The sequence below is a fragment of the Dama dama genome, chromosome 1, assembly GCF_033118175.1.
Source record: "Dama dama isolate Ldn47 chromosome 1, ASM3311817v1, whole genome shotgun sequence".
In the NCBI taxonomy this organism is placed as follows: Eukaryota; Metazoa; Chordata; class Mammalia; order Artiodactyla; family Cervidae; genus Dama; species Dama dama.
The window spans coordinates 75885955-75905672 of NC_083681.1; the positions used below are offsets into that span (position 1 = coordinate 75885955).

Below are 19718 nucleotides of genomic sequence, written 5' to 3' on the forward strand. Positions count from 1 at the left end.
GCAGGAAGGGAAATCCACAGGGCTCGCCCACCCCTTGCCTCCCTACTCCTGCCCCCTGGCATCCCGTCCCACAGGCTGGCGGGCAGCGAGGAGAGGGGGAATGCTGGATTCCTTTGAGTACTGGTGCCTGGGTCACTGGGAGACAGGGCTGGGGCCAGGCCCCCTTCTGCCCACCTATCTCATGAGACGAGAACGAATGTTCTTGTTTTCTCCATTTGATAAGCGCAAACTTGTGGGATAAGTGGGAGGAATACGGCACTGAGTGATCGGGCTCCTGGGACCTGACTGGCCTTGACCTTGTCCTTGCTGTGGAACCTTGGGCAAATCATTCCCTTCGCTGGGCCTTAGAGATTGGCTCCTCTGCAAAATGAGAGGCTTATTCTTTCCTTCCGTGACACATATTGAGTGCCTACTGTGTGTAATATTCTAGGCATGGGCACAGATGCAATTTCTGTTCTCCTGGAGTGTACATTTCAGTTGGAGGAGACTGACGATAATTGAGGTGAAGGCTGGGAGGAAACTCACCAGTCACGCAGTGTGAATGGGGCTCGTTTCCATCGGCTGGTGGGACACAGGCTCCGTAAAGAGGCGGCACCATCTGGGAAGGTCTGGACGGTGGGGTGGAGGGTGAGGGCAGAGTGTTTTTGGAGAAGGGAATCAGTGCATAAAGGCTCCAGGGGAGAACCAGCTTCAAGAACATTGCAAAGGGCGTGAGAGGTGATAACAGACGGAACCTGTAGGCTGTGGTTAAGAGTTTGCATTTTATTCTAAGTGTGATGGGAGGTTTGAGGACATTTTTTCCACTGGAGTCCCTTTTGATTATTTTCCACTTTACAAGGGCTGTAGTTGGAAATATCCCATTAACCAGAAAGGTGTGATTTTACTAAACAACAGATTGAACAATCTTGAATTATTTTAGGCTTTTAAAGTGTGGGGAAATAATAGGGACTTGATAAATATCTTTGAGGATCCTCAGGGATCTGTACAGATGGCAGATGGAGACACCCTCTGGTTCAAACGTTTATTCTTCACAAAGCCTTTTGCCGTGTGATTTTTAAAAAGATTCCTGCCACCTCCTGATAGAAGATGAACTTTTGCACAATGAACATCTCTAGCGCGGTGCATTTCTGCTGCCACACCTCTGGCTTCATATCCTCTGTTCTCGACCCAAAGTGGCTCTGGGGAAGGGGCGATGGGGGTGGGGATGGCCTTGCTTTCTTTCTTTTGATCCAGAGAATCTCAACTCCTGTTGCAATGTCCTTCTGCCTCAAAGTACAGTGTAGTGACGGGAAGGAGCGTGGACCTGGGGAGCTGCTCTTATTGGATGTTTCCGGGGAAGAAATGCTGCGTAGCCAACAGCCGTCTGCTCTCCGTATAACTGAGTTCACCCATTGTTTGCAGATGGCTGGCGCTTACCCTGAATCCCCACGTTCAATGACCTCACACCCTAACCTTGGCCGGCAGGCCTTTGCTTAATGCTTTTCTCAACAGCCCACCCCAGTCATTAAATTTTCATCTGCTTTATTTCTGATTTGCAGTTTGCCCTGGCTGAAGGAATCTACTGACTTCCGTTTTCTTTTTCTGTTACAGATCCTGTGCACACATGACTGTGGTAAGTACCACTTCCCACTCTGCTCTTGTGTTGTTCGCTACTGCCCCCTAATGGACGCACCAATGTTAACAGGACGGTGAAAAATCACAGAACATGCTAATTTGCTAAAACTCGCTTAGTTCCAATATTTCTTTGGAAGTGGGGTGAGGGTGGAAACAGCAAATGAAGAAAAAATTTGATCAGTTGTGCAACCCTGACACATCGAAATTTTCTTCTGTGATTTTTTTTCTAGCCTATATTTGTGGGTGTTTTTTTTTTAAGACAACTTAATTTTTATAATGCAGTATGATGTATATTTATTTCATGCCCTGTTACCCTGTAAGTATTTTCTTGTCTTGCTGCATCACCCCATGATTTTTAAAATGGTGTACAGGTTTTGTGTATAATCTTTGGAAAACAAGACGTAGCCTCCTGTATATTATGTTTCCTTGTGGAGGGCTGAGTCTCAGTTGCTAATTAGTTCCTGGTCCATTGAAGTCCTCCCTGGTCTATAGTAAAATGAGAAAAATGGGGTTGCCATAGTAAATTTTTTAATGGAACTTAATATATTCAGTTGAAAGCACTATTTACTCTGGGGTTATGTCCTCACTAATTTTTTTTGATCATTATTCACTTCTATAAGAAATAAAATGAATAGTATTTAGTAAATTTTTAATGTACCTCTTTGAAAAATAAAAATCGGTGGCTTTTGTCTGTCATCAAAGTTCGAGGACTACTTTTGTTTTTCCCCGGTTGGTAAAATCTCAGCCTGTGAACCATAGAGATAAAATTCTTAGAATGTTCTCACAGTGTCATGCAAAGGGGGCAGACCTTGCTGAAACCTTCTAATAAAGAGAATCTCACTTAATAACAGTAATTATGCAAAGCCTGTGCAAACAATAGGAAGAGTTCTGCAGTTGCTTTCTCTTCCTTGTTAATCAGTTCGGTAAATAAGCTGGTAGGTTCCTTGCACAGGCTTGAGTCACTGGTGCAAAAGAAGAAAAACATCTGTGTGTAGAGGACATATTGTAAAGTGGGGGAGGGGAGGTGAAAGAACTATGATACATTAAAAAACTTACAGTTAAAAGTCTGTTGTATGGCCTGTATGTGGTGGTGGGGGTGCCGTTTTATTGGCCTGCATTTTGTTTTTCTTTCCTGTGTTCTAGGCACTGGCTGCAGTTCGACTACATTGTCATCTACAGCCAGGGAGAGTCCATGGACCCTGGCACGGGAAGACCTTGTAACGACAACTGGAGTGGCTTCGAATGGCCAGCTTACTCTAGCAGACAGCAGGACGTCTTTACCCTTGGGTCCGGGTATGCACTATTCTCTCACCCTCTCAAATGGCTCCAGTCAGCTCAGCCGCTCAGTCGTGTCTGACTCATTGTGACCCCATGGACTGCAGCGTGCCAGGCTTCCCTGCCCTTCACTGACTTCCACAGCTTGCTCAGACTCATGTCCATCGAGCTGGTGATGCCATCCAACCATCTCATCCTCTGTCATCCCTTTCTCCTCCTGCCTTCAATCTTGGCTTCTTACTTTTGCATTCCAGTCCCCTGTAATGAAAAGGACATCTTTTTTGGGTATTAGTTCCAGAAGGCCTTGTAGGTCTTCATTGAACTGTTCAGCTTCTTCAGCATTACTGGTTGGGGCATAAACTTGGCTTACCGTGATATTGAATGGTTTTCCTTGGAAACAACAGAGATCATTCTGTCGTTTTTGAGACTCCACCCAAGAACTGCATTTCGGACTCTTTTGTTGACTAGACGGCTACTCCATTTCTTCTAAGGGATTCTTGCCCACAGTAGTAGATATTAATGGTCATCTGAGTTAAATTTGCCCATTCCAGTCCATTTTTGTTCACTGATTCCTAAAATGTACCTGCTGCCAAAAAGTACAAACACATGAGCAAGACCTTTGGGGTGGGTTGTGGGTTTTGGAGAATATCAATATTTTCATGTGGGCACTGTGTTCAAGATTGCTTCATCTAGGCTTCAGTAGTAAAATGCAACTGCTTATATCTCTTTGCTCCCCATTCTTGGCCCCGTAGCCTGGCTCCCCTGGCAGCTGTTTAACACTTGTCTTTCTCTCTGCTCTCTGAGCAGCACCCCAATGGTGTAGTGGTTAAGAGCCCAGACTGAAAATCAGAGTCCCAGCTTTGCTTCCTTGGTCTGTCACTGTCTCACTATGTGACCCAGGGCTAGTTATCCTCTTCGTTTATTGATTTATGTTTTTGCCCTCACCACACAGCCTGTGGGATCTTAGTTCCCCAAGAAAGTGAAAGTGAAATCGCTCAGTCGTGTCTGACTCTTTGCGACCCCATGGACTGTAGCCCACCAGGCTCCTCCAGCCATTGGTCTGCAGGCAAGAATACTGGAGTGGGTTGCCATTTCCTTCTCCAGGGGATCTTCCCAACCCAGGGATCAAACCTGGGTCTGCCACATTGTAGGCAGATGCTTTTACCGTCTGAGCCACCAGGGAAGTCCCTAAAAGAAATACTAAGTAATTTATTGAGGTTGATTGGGCTTGAAGGGAATCTAGGAATCAAAGTGGCATATCCTGCATTAGCAGGTGGAGTCTTTACCACTAAGCCAGCAGGGAAGCCCCTGGCCCTTTGAGCCGGGGATGGAACCTGTGCCCCCTGCCACGGGAGCCCGGAGTCTTGACCACTGGACCACTGGGTGAGTCCCTCATTGGTCCTCTTAGACCTCAGGTTCTTCATCTTTATCACCAAAAATACATACATATACACACATATTTTTAAAAGATGTTTTAAGATGTACTTTGTTTGCTGAACTATCGAAAATTAAGGACTTGCTTTTCAGGAATTGCCTGGCGGTCCAGTGGTTAGGACTCCACACTTCCCCTGGAGAGGGCACAAGTTTGATCCCTGGTCCGGGAACCTAAAGGTCCCACGTGCCAGGAGGCATGGCCAAAAAAAAAAAAGAACTTGCTTTTCTAAAATCTTCCCAGAATCCCTGTGCGAATCAAAATTTAGGTCTTAACGCATTTCTTTTCCTTCTTTAAAATGGTGCCGTGGCCTCCTTCATGAAGTTGTTATGATGCATACATGGGAAAATGTGTTCACGGCACCTTGGCAGGGTCCTTGGGACCATGTAGTGTACACACCTCTCCATAAGCAGTGTTTTCTGAACATCGGAGATGGATGCATTTAGCATCTCAGGTCAGCTTCTGTACAGATTTAACTCCATGTTCAAGTTGTAGCCAACAAGGCCAAACTCTATTATTTTTATCTTTAAAAAAAACTTTTTATTTTGTATTGGGGTATATGTTTGATTAACAAACAATGTTGTGACAATTTCAGATGAACAGCCAAGGGACTCAGCCATGTATCTATTCTCCCCCAGACTCCGCTCCCGTCCAAACCACCGCATAACGTTGAGCAGAGTTCCCTGTGCTATACAGTGGGTCCCTGTTGGTTATTCCTTTTAAATACATCCTGTGTATGTGGCCATCCTGAACTCCCCAACTATCCCTTCTCCCCATTCCTTTCCCTGCCAACCATAAGTGCGTTCTCCAAGTCTGTGGATCTTTCTGTTCTGTAGATTCCACATGTAAGGGATGTCATACAATATTTCTCCTCTGTCTGACTTTCTTCACTCAATGTGAATATCTAGGTCCATGCTTATTTTTATCTTTATTTTGTAGCCTTCTGTTTCACTGACACATATGTATGTATTATATACATATATGTATGCATGTATGTATATGTCTATCTATCTAAATACATGGAAATCTAAATGTATTTTGTTGGAGGGAAGTCCAAGAGGCAAATAAAGAGAAATGAAATTTTATAGTTGCAAAACTCACTTCTGGAAAGTAGATATACAGAACAGTCCTTACTCTTACATTTCTTTTTGAAAAATAATGTTTTTCCTGTTCTTTTTTTTGGGAACAATATTAAAATAGACTCCAGTCCTATGAAAGCTGTTACCATCAGTCCAACCAGTGTGACCCCAACTTGGAAAAACAACACAACTGCTTCTAATTCCATGGGTGGTGTAAAGAGTATGAATGAGAATCAGCAGATGAGCTTTGCAAATCAGACAGGTGATAACAGCACGGAATCAAGTCCAGGAAGCAATGGGACTTCAGGAGATACCACAGTAGGTAAGATGAGTAGCGCCCAGGAATGATCATGAACTGTCCTTCTGATCCTGTATCCTAGAGTCTTGTCCATTCAAGTTGCCTACTGGAAAGAGATTGATTTTTGTTGACTATGGAAGATGAGGAAAGATTCTATGTGGTTTCAAGCCCAGGAGTTCAGGTGGCAGGGTCATTTAATACTAAGGTCCTGTGTGTTTGGGGATATTTTAACTGTTGCCAACTGTTTGGTTTTTAAATAATCTTTCATTATTTTTGGTGAATACTTACTTTTCTGCCAAGACTTCGGAATAGGGACCCTGTTAGAAATGTGTCTTGATGCTGTCGCTAACTACTTGGCTTCTTTTAAGCTCCCCAGGAAAGTTGATGTTGTGTTTGTATTCCCAGAAGCTTCTGTTGGGCATGAAAGTTTGGATACTTTATAGAGGAGTATATGCTTCAAATGCAACAAGAGCCCAGTGACATTGGATTAAGCTTAGATTTTTATTTAGCGTAGGTATCAGTACCCTGAACCACCTGTTATAACTGCAAATAACAGCTTTTTTTTTTTTTTTAAAAAGCTGAAAAGAACCAAAAACATAAAAAAGAGTTGAGATGCTTTTTTTAAGCTCAGAAGAATACAGAATTCAGAAAAAGAGGTCCTGTGTTGGTGTTCTGATCTGGAGGGACTGTGATGTCATTGGCTGGTGGGAGCCGTGGGAAGCTGACCTCTTGAGCCCATGGCTTGAAGTGACCACCTGGAGCAGCTCCTTCTGCACACAAAGCAAGCCAGTGCGAAACCAGTGGTTTTGAACGTGGTTTTTCTTCAAGCCAGGAAATTATTTCTTTAAATAAAATGTTGCCCAGGGGCCCAGAAACTGAAAAGAACCGGAGAAAGAGGAGCTACAGGGACGCAGTGTCACCGGCACCTTTAAACAGCCCCTGGAGGTCCTCAGAGCAGTTTTAGAGAAAACAAAAGCTGCAGGAAAGCTTCACCGTGTTGTGACAGAGAGAGGAAAAGAAGGACGGGGCGGAGGGGAGATGGAAGAGAACGGAGGAGGAAGAAGAAAGCAGGGTTTAGAGTTGGTAATGGGATGAGGTGACACAGAGTTGGTGACTATAGGAACGGGGAGGTGACCAGGTGGCCCGAAGCACCCAGCTCAGGGGCTGAGGCGCCTCACTCCAGCTTACGGCCCCCGAGGCCAAGGCTGTGTTTATCAGCTGCTGTTTATTGAGCATGTACTGTGTGCTTCAGTTCAGTTCAGTCGCTCAGTCGTGTCTGACTCTTTGCGACCCCATGGACTGCAGCACGCCAGGCTTCCCTGTCCATCACCAGCTCCCGGAGCTTGCTCAGACTCATGTCCATCGAGTCGGTGATGCCATCCAGCCATCCCATCCTCTGTCGCCCCCTTCTCCTCCCGCCTTCAGTCTTCCCCAGCATCAGGGTCTTTCCCAATGAGTCTTCTCAATGTGCTTAGCTGCCCCTAATACATCAGAGTGCCCTCACAGTAACCGTGAGGGCTACAGAGGAAGACTCTGTAATGCTGAGAGGTTGAGTTTCTCCTGCGCTCCTGGGGTCACTGAGCACCAGGTGGCAGGCGCCCAGGAGCCTGACTCCAGAGCGCCGCGGTGCAGCGGTGTCCATCGTGGTCACCCAGATCACTGAGCTGGCTGGTTTATTCGCGTTCCATGTCTTTAAAAAAGACACCTGCATGACCCAGTTTAGAAATCTTGGCCTCGGACAACGTTTGACATGAAGAATAAAGTCGTGGAATGGACCAGCTCGCCTCAGAGCTGGATGGGGCCTGACGGGCATCCATGCCAGTGTCTCTGAGTTTAGGCTCCTCAGGCAGGGTTGTGGCTCCGTCTGCAGCGCTGCTCTTACTGTCTAGTTGCTAAGTCACGTCTGACTCTTGCAGCCCCATGCTTAAAGCTAGAGCCCCGGGTTCTAGTTCCCCGGTGCTCCAAGTATGCTCTGCGTTCTTGAGCGAGTCACCCTGCCATCCTGAATCTCCATGCTCTCCGAAGGAAGCCTCGCTGAAATAGCTCAGTTGGGAGAGCGTTAGACTGAAGAAGACCGAAGGATGTGGATGTCATCTTGGCCAGCGTGGTTTGGTTTCGGTCACAATCAGCCAAATAAAGTGATAGAAAGGATGGTAGGGGGCTAGTATAGATAGGAAGTCTTCAGAAAATCCCTCTTGGGGTTGGAATACAGGGATGAGCGTCTCAGTTGAAATGTATTGGTACTATGACATATTTGTATTATCTGAAATTGAGACCTTTAGATGTAGCACACGGGCACTTTTTTGGATGCTTCTTCTTGATATCTAAAACAGATATTAAAAGCTGCTGTTTAAAAGGGCAATTTAAAAGAGTATTAAATCACAGTTAACTGTCTTGGAGAATAGTTCCGATCCTAAAACGTTATGGCTTTCAGGTTCATCCTTTTCTCCTTTTTCCTGCGTAATGACAAGTTTTCTCCCCACTGTGAAGCGATAGAATTGCACTGGACTCTGACATAAAGGAAGTATTTTTAGTGGGCCCCATTGAAACGTCGGTGCCCCCAGTCATTCACAATGGAAGGTGACTCCAGGCACCTTTTTCCATCGGTGCCCACGCTGTGTTTTTCAAATAGGACCTGGTCCGGTTACGGATCTGCGTGCTGCCTTCGTGGGTGTGACGCATGTGGTTCTTACCTGGAAGAATGATAACATCACGGACACCTGCCGGCTGCTCCTTGAAGGAAGCCAGGAGTCGACTGAAAACTTAATGGTCAAGCTGAGGAGTCAGTACATGGTCACCGTGTATCCTTTAGGATCAAATGAGACAGAAAATGGCTTGGGTGAGTCACAGAAGTGGGCTTCTGACCCACAAGGCCTTGAAGGAAGAGATGAGGTGACTCTGGTCTTTCTTCCTGCTTCTTTTCTTTTAACCGGCCTTCCCCCTGGTCCAGCAGTTCTGCCTGTTTTACCCTCTCTCCGCAGGGGTCTGGTCCAGGGAGAGAATGCCTTGAGTGGGGCTCTGCTTAGCCCAGTGTGAATCATGGGGTTGTCCCTGGAAATCCGTGTTTGGAATTGGGTGGGAGAAAATGGGTTCTTGGAAGAAGTTGGGGAGAGATGCAAAGAGCTGCTGCTTTGGAGAGAAAAGCACATATATCTGTGAAGCTACCTGGTCTTTCCTGATGGCTCAGATGGTAGAGTCTACCTGCAATGAGGGAGACCCGGGTTCAATCCCTGGGTTGGGAAGAACCCCTGGAGAAGGAAATGGCAACTCACTCTGGTATTCTTGCCTGGAGAATCCCATAGACAGAGAAGCCTAGCGGGCTATAGTCCGTAGGGTCGCAAAGAGTCGGACACAACTGAGTGGCTTAACACACCTGTGCTAAAAGTACAATGCAAAATACGCTCCGAAAATGAGGCTTCTGGGACTTCCCTGGCAGGTCAGTGGGTAAGAAGCCACCTTGCGACGCTGGGGAGCGTGGGTTCAGTTCCTGATCGTTAAACTAAGATCCCACGTGTATCACACAATCGATGAATCAGTCAGTACACACACACACACACACACCCCTAAACCATTGCTTACAAATATCAGGCTCCTTCCAGGAGCATGGCTGTCTTTCTGGGAGAGAAGGGGAACGGGTGTTTGCAGAATCCCAGCTGTGGGCGCTGTGTGGTGTGGCGTCCTTTGGTGGGGAGGGCAGAGGCTGAAAGCAGACAGGAATGCACTTTAGTCTCAGGTCGTGTCTTTGCCTTTTGTGTTTCAAACAGATGCCGGCAACACAGACAGCTTGCTGCAGCCCCCTCGGGGTCCCGCGGCCCCTGGGTACAAATACCAACTGGAACCTGCAGCCTCGTCCTCTGACCCTTCTCTGGCCCAGGATGCCGTGGAAGTCCTGCTTCTCAGGTTAAAGCCTGACACACGGTACACGGCCACGGTCTATCCCCGAGCGCTCAAGGGAGCCGAAGGACAGCCCCGGGCTGTAGAGTTCAAGACAAGTATGTGGAGTTTTGTAAAATGGCTGCAGCCAGAGTTTCCCAGTGCAAAGTTTGTCTCCTGTGATTCTGCATAATCTCTTGCTTCAGAGGTCGTTTTGTGGTTGGAGGGAATTTTCTGGAAGAGATTTTGGACAGAGCAGGTCCAGCGAGTTTCTTCTGAGCGCTGTGGCCCAGGCTCTTCTTTTCCTTGACGCCCATCCCCGCGAATTGAGCAGCTACTATGTGCGGATGCGAGGGGCTCCCTTATTCTTTCTTTTTAGCTCTGCATACGGGCCAGGGAGGCCCACTCGCGTAGGTTTTTCTCTTGAAAATTAATATTCATTTTGTCCACGTTGTCTAAGTATTTTCCCCCAAGAGGAGAAAATGAGTCTGTTTTTTTGACCTAAACTTGAAAGGCATACTGGCCTTCCCGTGTCCCTTGCTGACACTCACGCTGCTGCTTTTTACCTAGAATCTGTCCGCATTCTTACTCTGTGAACTGAACAGTTTTGGAGGCTTTTTGGATTAGTGCTAATGAGGGCATAAAGAAATGCATGGTTCTGACACTCGGGAAATTTCAGAACAGAAGGGGAATCCAGGTAAAAAAACAGGGAAAAGCACCCAGCCATGCTCCGTGGGTCCAGAAACGAATGCTGTAGCCTTGTAGCCTTCGGGGGCTTGTTTGCCGGCAATACAGACTGACTCAGGTTATCTTATTCAAAAATATATCTCTTTTGCATGGCAGTCTGTCTGCTGCACATTAGAAACTAACACATTATTGATCAAATATATTCCAATAAAAACTAAAACAAGCAAATAACGCGCCCCCCCCCCCCCCCCCAATATATCTATTCTGGAAGGCTGTCATAGATCCATAGAACAGAGGGAGGAGGGTGGAGGCTGGAGGACCAAGGACAGAACACTGAGCAGCAGCCAGGAAGCTGGCTGGCTGGACCACGCTGGACCTGGTGACCCAGGACAGGAGGTGGCGAGAAGAAGGCTCCAATTGCTTCCTCCTCCAGCCCCCCAGTAGCCTGCCTGTTTCCCTCATTGGTGGAACCTGGCTCCAAGTCACCCGGCAGAGTGCCCCAGTGACGCAGTGTGCGGGGGTCCGCATTGCAGGGACGCAGAGCAGGCGGGAGGACAGAGGGTGGATCGGGAGGATGGGGTGGACAAGCGATGAATGACTAGCACTCTTGTGTTATCTTTCCTGGAGTTACGGTTGTTATCTTGGTTTGTTTTTTTGTCGATGAGGAAAACTGAGTTCAGTGATTTTTCTAATATCTACCAGGCTATTTAAGTTACAGCTGACCTTGGAACCCAGACCTGCCTCATGCAAAAGTCTGTGATCTTTACTTGATCATGTAGATAGTGTTAATTCTTGGATGGATATATGCCTGAGACCTTTTGGGGTCACCCAGCCCCTAGACAGGTGTGTGTAGAATCCATGTTGTGGTTTGAGGCATCTATTGCATCTCTTAAGAGTCAACTTAACAGGAAGAATGAAGGGTAAACTATGCAGTTGCAATTAGCCAGGTTGTTTCTTCACTGAAGATGCTGTCTGACTTTTGCTGGGACCCTGTCTACACTTGGGTCTGTTGTGTTAAATGGTGTACAACAGGAAGAATTGCTGAGAGTGTTTCTTGGATTGGATGCCTTGATGACTGCATCTCTCTCCCTGTCTCTCTCTCTCTGACCTGGCCATCCTGGTGGTGGTTAACTCCTCTTGTGTCTTCACAGATTCCAGTCAGGTTTTTGACATGAAAGTTGTGAACATCAGTGCCACCAGCCTGACCCTGACCTGGAAAATCAATGATAATGAGTCATCCTCAGTCTATACCTACAAGATACAAGTTGTGGGCGAGACAAATTCCTTCAATTTCACAGTCCAGGAGACTCATGCCATCATCACTGCACTCAGCTCAAGCACCTTGTACAATATCACGGTGTATCCTTTCCTCGATGACGGTTCCGAGGGCACGCCAGGCTTCATCCAGGTTTACACGTGTGAGTCCACTCATGGCTTTGCTAGCCTTTCTTCCTGTTGGCTGTGTGTCAGGTGCAGGACAAGCTCTGTTTCTCTTTCGAGGGATGCACAGTTCAGTGTGTGGGCCCACGGGGACTCTTAACCACCTTCAAGATTTTAGATCCTATAATGGTGACCATTGATTGACCCTGCCCACCCGCCCAGCATTGCGTGACATGCTTTCCTTGTGCCGTCTCTGTTAATGTTCACACATCTGTGACATGGTTGGCATTGGCCCCATTTTATGGATGAGGAATTCCAGGCTGAGAAAGATGCTGTGGGCAGGTATCACACCTCATAAGTGTCTGAGGTGGGATCAGACAGCTGGGCTGTCTCAGCTCCAGTCTGTGCTGGTGACAACCATCCTAGCATGGTGGAGACGGGGAACAGATGGTCTGCGGAGATGAGAGGAACCTGGATATTCACATCCCTTTGTCCTTTGGATGTTGACAAAATAGTGAAGCAGGACGCAGCTATCTCTGTTTTTTTCCTTCTCATTCGAGTCTCTCTTAAAGATAAGCTGATTGGCAGCAAATAAAAACCTCTCTGTTCCAAAGAAGGTCCAATAATTAAAACAATAATGGTCTACCAGTAGAGTAATATAATAATATAGTGTATTAATATTACACAATGATATTGGTATCACACTGTGCCAGGGGCTTTGCATGTATCACAGGGGTCTTCATGGTAGCTGTTAGGATCCCTGTTTTTTTAAAAATTTAATTTAATTTTTTAACTTTTTATTTTGTATTGGGGCATAGCTGATTAACAGTGTTCTGATTGTTTTGGGTGAATAGCAGAGGGACTCAGCCATACCTCTATATGTATCCATTCTTCCCCAAACAGGATCCCGTTTTTTTTTTTTTTTTTTTTTTCCATTTATTTTTATTAGTTGGAGGCTAATTACTTTACAATATTGTAGTGGGTAGATGAAAAACCTACAGCCCAACATGGCTGAAGAATTTGCCTAAGACCAGAGAGCTGGCAAGCGGCACGGCAGGGACTTGAATCCAGGGGTGCCTGGCTCTGGACCCATCAGAATGCTTTATTCGAGTGTCTGATGCTTCCCGCAATGCACACCTTGGGTGTTCTTACAAACGTCTTCTGACTCTGTCTTTGGAATAAATGAAATCTGCTTCCTTTTCTTCTTCTACTTTTTTTTTTTTTTTTTTAATATTTAATCTCTCTGTTAAGATTAAGTTCACCGTGAGTAACAAACTCCCCAAGTATCCAAGACAGGAGTTTGTTTGTCTGTCACTGTAAAAGCAGCCTGGCGCTGAGCACGGGATGGTAGAGCCTTAGCTTGGCTCAGAGCGAGGAGCAGAAACCGCGAGCTCACTGCAGTGTTTTCGTTTTTTATTTTAATTCGTGGAAAATTGCTTCCAGTGTTGTGTTGGTTTCTGCTGTACAACGACAAGAGTCAGTCATGGTTACACACACACACACACACACACACACACACACACCCCTTACCTCTTTTCCTTGTCCCATCCTTCTGGGTCATCCCTGAGTGCCAGGCTGGCTGGGCTCCCTGTGTTATATAACAATTTTCCACTAACTAACTATTTTACACATGATAGTATATTTATGTCTTTCTCAGTCTGGCCCACCCCACCTTCCCCCACTGTGTGCACAAGTCCATTTTCTTTTTTTTTTTTTTTACAAGTCCGTTTTCTACTCGGTTCACCAGTACCATTTTTCTAGACTCCATATGCATGTGTCAATGTACAATACTTGCTTCTCTGACTTCACTTCACCCTGTATAACAGGCTGTAGGTTCACTCAGCTCACTACAGCTGACTCAGATTCGTTCCTTTTTATGGCTGAGAGGCTGTGAGCTATTTGAAGCCGAGAAGGATCTAATCTTGGGAATTGAGAGTTTATGGAATCATTGGAAGGGCTGATGTGTTAATTTGCTAGGGCTGCCATAACAAGCACCGCAGATTGGGACGCTTTCAGAAATCTGCTCTCTCACAGTCTGGAGGCAAATAGTCTGAGATCAAGTGATTCAGGGTTGGTTTCTTCAGAGATCTACCTTCTTGGTTTTGTAATGACCAGCTTCTCCCTGTTTCTTCACATGATTGTCCTTTGGTCTGCGCATGCCTGTCCCAATCACCTCTTTATTTTATTTTATTGAAATACTGTTGATTTGCCATGTTGTATTTAATTTCTGTTGTATAGCAAAGTGACTCAGTTAAACATGTTTATATTCTTTTCCATTATGGTTTATCACAGGATATTGAATATAGTTCCTTCTAATTTCTTCTTATAAGGATACTAATTGTTCTGATTTAGGACCTCCCTTAATGGCCTCATTTTACCTTAAACACTTCTTTAAAAACCCTATCTCCAAGTATAGTCAGATTCTGAGGTACTGCGGGTTAGGACTTCAATATAAGAATTTTGAGGGGACGTAATTCAGCTCATAACATGTGAGGTGCAGGGTCTAGGCTGGGACCCAGAAATGACTCCCAGCCTAAGGGTGCAGAACTCCCCCCTGGGAGTCCCCCGCAGAGTCTCAGTCAGCGCCCTGCTGTAGTTGTTGGCTCTTGGAATGTACGGAGTTGCTTGCTGGGCATCAGGAGGCTGCAGCCACTGCCGCACTGGTGGTTCTAGAGCCAGGTAGCCTGAGTCCAGGGGTCACACCCACAGTTCAGCTACAAGGAGGAGAAAGGATAGAAAATAGTGCTCCACCCTTGAAGGGTGCTTCTTAGGAGCCATATTGTTCTTATACTCACATCCCATTGGCCAGAACTTAGTCACATGGCTAGTTGCAAGGGAGGCTGGGAAATGTAATTTTTTAAAAATCTCCAAGAGTCACGTACATTGCTAAAAGTCTGTGAGTGTATGTTTAAAGAAAATGGAGGGGGATGAATTTTGGGGGTCAACAGCACCTTCTGCTGTACATCGTTAGAAAAAGACTCTGGGCGGCTAAGTGTTGTATGCGAGATAAGACAGCTGAGAGTGGCCAGGGTCCCACTCCAGAGTCTGAGCCCCGAACCCTCGGGAATTCACACCTCTTCTCATTTCCTTTGAATGACTTCGTGCAACTTAACCAGTGTCTGAACTCCTGTGGCCAATTGTTCTCTTGATGGTTAGAAACATGAGTTCCTAAGGGGCTTCTGTTGTAGATGATAAAAAGAAGAGGAAAAGAGAGGTCGGATGTTACCAAGTGTACATTTAATCTCTGTGTAAATATTTTGTGAGATTCAGGCACCCTTGTCTTCTGGAGAAATAGATTCTTAATCTAGTCATTTGCTTTCTATCCACAGCTCCCAGTCCAGTTTCTGACTTTAGAGTGACAAGTGTCAGCACAAGGGAAATTGGCTTAGCATGGAAGAGCAATGACTCTCATTCCTTTGAGATACTTATCACACCTCATGAAGCTGGAGAATCTCAAACCGTCACCACCGCCGAACAAAGTATTGTCATTGGTGACTTATATCCTGGAACCATATATCGTTTTGACATATATCCACTAGGACCAAATGGGATTAAAGGGGATTTCCAAACAGTTTTCAATAGAACTGGTAAGCAAATAGGCTGTATTTTCTGTAAATTAGTTACGTTTCTCAAGGGGAATCAGTATAAACCTTACATGTCAAAATTTCCAAATATTGCTCTTCTTTTAGTTATCTAATAAAGACCTTTTTAAAAAATTGCTAATAACAGCAATGCATATTCATTATCTAAAATACAGATAAGCAAAAATAAAAATCACCTGTAAACCAACAGCCAGAGATAATCACTAATAGCTTTTGATGCATGATGTTTTAGAACAGGGGTCCCCAACCCCTGGGCCACAGGCTGGTCGTATCTGTGGCCTGTTAGGAACCAGGCTGCACAGCGAGAGGTGAGTGGTGGGTGAAGGAGTCACGCCCCATCGCTCACATTTACTGCCTGAACTCCACCTCCTGTCAGATCGGCCACGGCATTAGATTCTCATAGGAGTGTGAACCCGCCTGTGAACTGCGCATGCGAGGGATGTAGGTTGCGTGCTCTTTATGGAAATCGTCCCCAAACCACCCCTCTACCCTGTCTGTGGGAAAATGTCTTCCATGAGACCAGTCCCTGGTGCCAAAAAGGTTGGGGACTAATCTTCTAGAATTTTAAGATATATAAAGGTATATATTTATTTTAACAAGTATTAAAATCCTCTACATGTGTTGTTTAAAATCTGCTTTTTTTTCTATTCAAGTTTATTATGACTCTTCTTCCCTATCAGCATAAATATTCCTGCAGATTAATTTTAATACCTGCCTGGCATTCCGGTGTCCAAATCAGGAGTCTGCAGATAATGGTCCGTGGGTCAAATCTGGCTCACTGCCTGTTTTTTTTTTTTTAATAAGTAAAGCTTTATTTGAGCACAGCCATGCTCATTTCTTTATATAAAGTCTATGACTTCTTTCGTGCTAGAAACGAATAGTTGCAACAGAGAATACATGGCCTGCAAAACCTAGGGTATTTGTTCCGTGGTCCATATAGAAAAAGTTTGCTGACCGCTTGGTTAGACCAGTGGTTCTCAAAGTGTGGTCCAGGGATCTCTGGGGGGTCCCCTAGACTCTTTCAAGGGAGTCTGTGAGGTATTATTATCATACTACTAGAATACTATTTGGCTTTTTCACTCTCAATCTCTCATGATAAGTGTACAGTGGAGTTTTCCAGATGCAGTGTGACATGGGATGGCATCATTTTTCTGTTGGCTCATGGAATGTATGCTTTTGTATTCTCATGTTTTAACCATTTCCTCATTAAAAATGTTCTGTTACAGCATACATATATATAACCTAAATAAATAAAAATTCTCTGAGAGCCTCAATAATTTTTCAGACAGTAAAGGGGTCCAGACTGCTGGTCTGGATGTATTATAAATTGTTTGACGACTTGCCTGTCGTTGGACAGGTAGATCATTGACAGTCTTTCATGAACAATATTGTGATGCAATGGTCTTGTTAGTTCTATGAGGCTGATTGATGTTGATAAAAGTATTTCATGAAAACAATTCATTATTCATTATTGTTACCTTTGAAATTCGAAATGAAATTTTTGGGAAAGCTTGGAGAGCATCCAGTATCCTCGATCTTGGATTGCAGGGGAGTTGAAATCCTTTCTACAGAAGGATAGAGTAAAGAAATGAGACTGATTGCGTGAGCCATGTGTGAAGTCAGTTGGGCTCTTGAGATTCTTCTTGTGTGGGTTTTCTCAACTCTGTTCGGTTAAGCATTGATGGTTATTTGGAAGATCTACTTCCAAAATAAGGGAATTGCTGAAACGCATACCTCAGATGAAGTGCGTAATTCCTTTTCAAGTCTGATTTTCAGATTAGACTTGAGATCAGGTTATAGTATCAACATATACATTTTTTCTCTTTTGAGAATGTAGCTAATGGTAAGGGGATCACAATTTGGGTCTCTTTGATATTGTGTGACTTGCCAATGCCCAGGATTTAATGCAATAATAACATTATGTACTGGGGGTCTACAAAGTGCTGGGCTCTCAGCCTTTGTATTTAAACCTTTTGAACACAACTCTATGAGGTAGGTACTATTATCGTCTCTATGTTATAGAGTAGGAAATGGGGACTCTGTGAACTTAAGTAACTGGCCCAGGGTGACAAGGTAGTGAACTGGGCTCTGTCTGACTCTGAAGACTGAGGTCTTAACCACAGTGTGACTGCACTTCGATATGGAGCAACTGCAAAAGTCATTTAGGACTATTTGTAAGGAGAAGGCATCTCTTGTACTATGGCCTATAATTGTCCCAATGAATGGAAATCAAGAAGAGTTATAATAAGGCACTAGACTCTTAGGACATTACCAATTCTATTATTGACCCATGTTTGCTGTTATTGGGGGAGAATCAATGTAACAGCATTAAGGGCAATTTTGAAAAAGGGAAGCAAGTACTGGATGACCCAGCAATTCCACTCTTACATGTATATGTATTTCTAAAAGAACTGAAATCAGGGACTTGGACTTATTTCTCTACACCAACATTCATACTAGCATGATTGACAATAGCTAAAAGGTGGAGGCAGCCAAGTGTCCATCAGCAGATGAAATGTGCTATATCCATATAATAGAATAGTTGTTATTTAGTTGCTAAGCTGTGCCCGACTCTCTTGTGACCCCCATGGACTATAGTCCACCAGCCTCCTCTGTCCATGGGATCCTGCAGGCAAGAATACTAGAGTGGGTTGCTCTTTCCTCCTGCAGGGTATCTTCCTGTCCCAGGGATCGAACCCGCGTCTCCTGCATTGCAGGTGGATTCTTTACCATTGAGCCACCAGGGAAGTCCCACAATAGAGTATTATTTAGCCATAAAAGGAATGATGTACCAAGACATGCTACAGTGTAAATAAACCTTGAAAGCATTACGCTAGGTGAAAAAAGCCCGACATAGAAGAACAACTACCATGTAAATCCACTTATGTGAGGTGCCTAGAATTGGCACGTTCATAGAGATAGAAGATAGAATAGAGGAGTGGGGAGAAGGGAGGAATGAGAAGTTCTTGTTTCATGGGAGCAGAGTTTGTGCTGGGCATCATGAAACGCTTTGTGTTTAGACAGTGATGATGGTGATACCACATTGTGAATGTAATTAACGCTGCTGAGTTGTAGGCTTACAAATGGTTCAGACGATAACTATTGCACTGTTTATTTTACTACCGCAAAATTCAATAAAGACTATAAAGATGGCCCACGTAAAAAATATCTTAAAAAAAAAAAAAAGATTCTGTGCAATCACATCATTGCCGCTGGTCCAGTGGGTGGAGGTGAGGTGGTCTGAGTGCAGGGCCCGGAGCACTCTGGGTAGTTTCACTTCTGACCCCGCTGTGGGGATGAGGGGATGTGTGCTCTTCCGACTCCATCACTCCAGCCTCAAGTGCCCCCACGTAGTATCAGCTCTCCATTTCAGTTTTTCTCTCCAGTATGTCTGCCTATGTTATAGAAAGAGGTTTTCTTCCGAGGCAGTGGTTTTTAAAAAACTTTACTGAGATGTAATACATACACTGAAACACACACCTAAGTGCATAATTTGATGCATCTTTATAAACTGAACCCACCTGGTCACTGGCACTCAGATTAAGAAAACTGAGCATGGTTTCCACTCGAGAAGACCCCCTCCCAACCACCCCCAAACCAAGGGGATGTCTCTATGACAAAAGCAAAAGGCCAGAGAACCTATAGGATAGGTTGGTAGATTCATCGGTGTTGTAGAAGAGCCAACATTCTTGAAAGAAACTGTTTCTCACCGAAGTGTTAGAGTTTGCCCTTTGGGAACTCATTTGATGACAGAAGAGCAAGTTCTCCTGACTGATACTTTAGAATAAAGCTGGACATTACGATGGTCATTAACAGATTTCTCTTTTTCTTCCTTTCCTCTGACCAGACCCTAGTGCAGTGTTTGACATCCGTGTGGTTAACGTCACCACAACCGAAATGCAGTTGGAGTGGCAGAATGCAGACAATGCTTCTGGGTACATCTACAGCGTAGAGATACAATCCAAACACGGCTCTTGTCTGGAAAACAGTTCTCACAGAGGGATCGCTGTCCATGGCCTGACCCCGGGCACCTTATATAAGATCATAGTCACCCCCAAAATGAACTCTGTCCAGGGGATAGCCGACTCCATTGTACAGTACACGCGTAAGTGTTTTAGGACACCCTCCTAAGGAAGCCTTTTCCCAGGCTTTCACCTGGAGGAGGGGAAATAAGCATGGGTTCAGTGATGAGGTAAGAGGCCCTTGTGTTTCTGGGCTCTGGGCAGAATGTGAAACCGAGTAAGCTGAAGACATCGGGCTCAGCCAGCGTTCTGCTCTGCCTTCGCGGCCGTGGTGCGGAGCCGTGTGAACTTGGGATTGTCTTCCGAAGCAGAAAGGCATCCCATAAGCATGGGAAGCATCACTCTTCATTCATTCCTTGGGAGTACAGACCTGAGGAGGGTCACCGGGTCATGTTGGCGTGGAAGATGCTGCCCACAGGAGGCAGTTTTGCATGCACCAGTGAGGGACATGCCCTG

At 45.2% G+C, this 19718-nt stretch overlaps 1 protein-coding gene across 1 annotated transcript in view; it reads left to right on the top strand.

Annotated features, from left to right (window-relative positions):
* PTPRJ (protein tyrosine phosphatase receptor type J) overlaps positions 1-19718 on the top strand; it is a 166965-nt gene that overhangs the window by 118265 nt on the left and 28982 nt on the right. The window contains exons 2-9 of the mRNA XM_061150871.1: positions 1591-1612; positions 2758-2907; positions 5522-5722; positions 8331-8537; positions 9463-9690; positions 11410-11676; positions 14968-15225; positions 19088-19345. Coding sequence (XP_061006854.1) covers positions 1591-1612; positions 2758-2907; positions 5522-5722; positions 8331-8537; positions 9463-9690; positions 11410-11676; positions 14968-15225; positions 19088-19345 — 1591 coding nt within the window. The remainder of the gene's footprint in view (positions 1-1590; positions 1613-2757; positions 2908-5521; positions 5723-8330; positions 8538-9462; positions 9691-11409; positions 11677-14967; positions 15226-19087; positions 19346-19718) is intronic.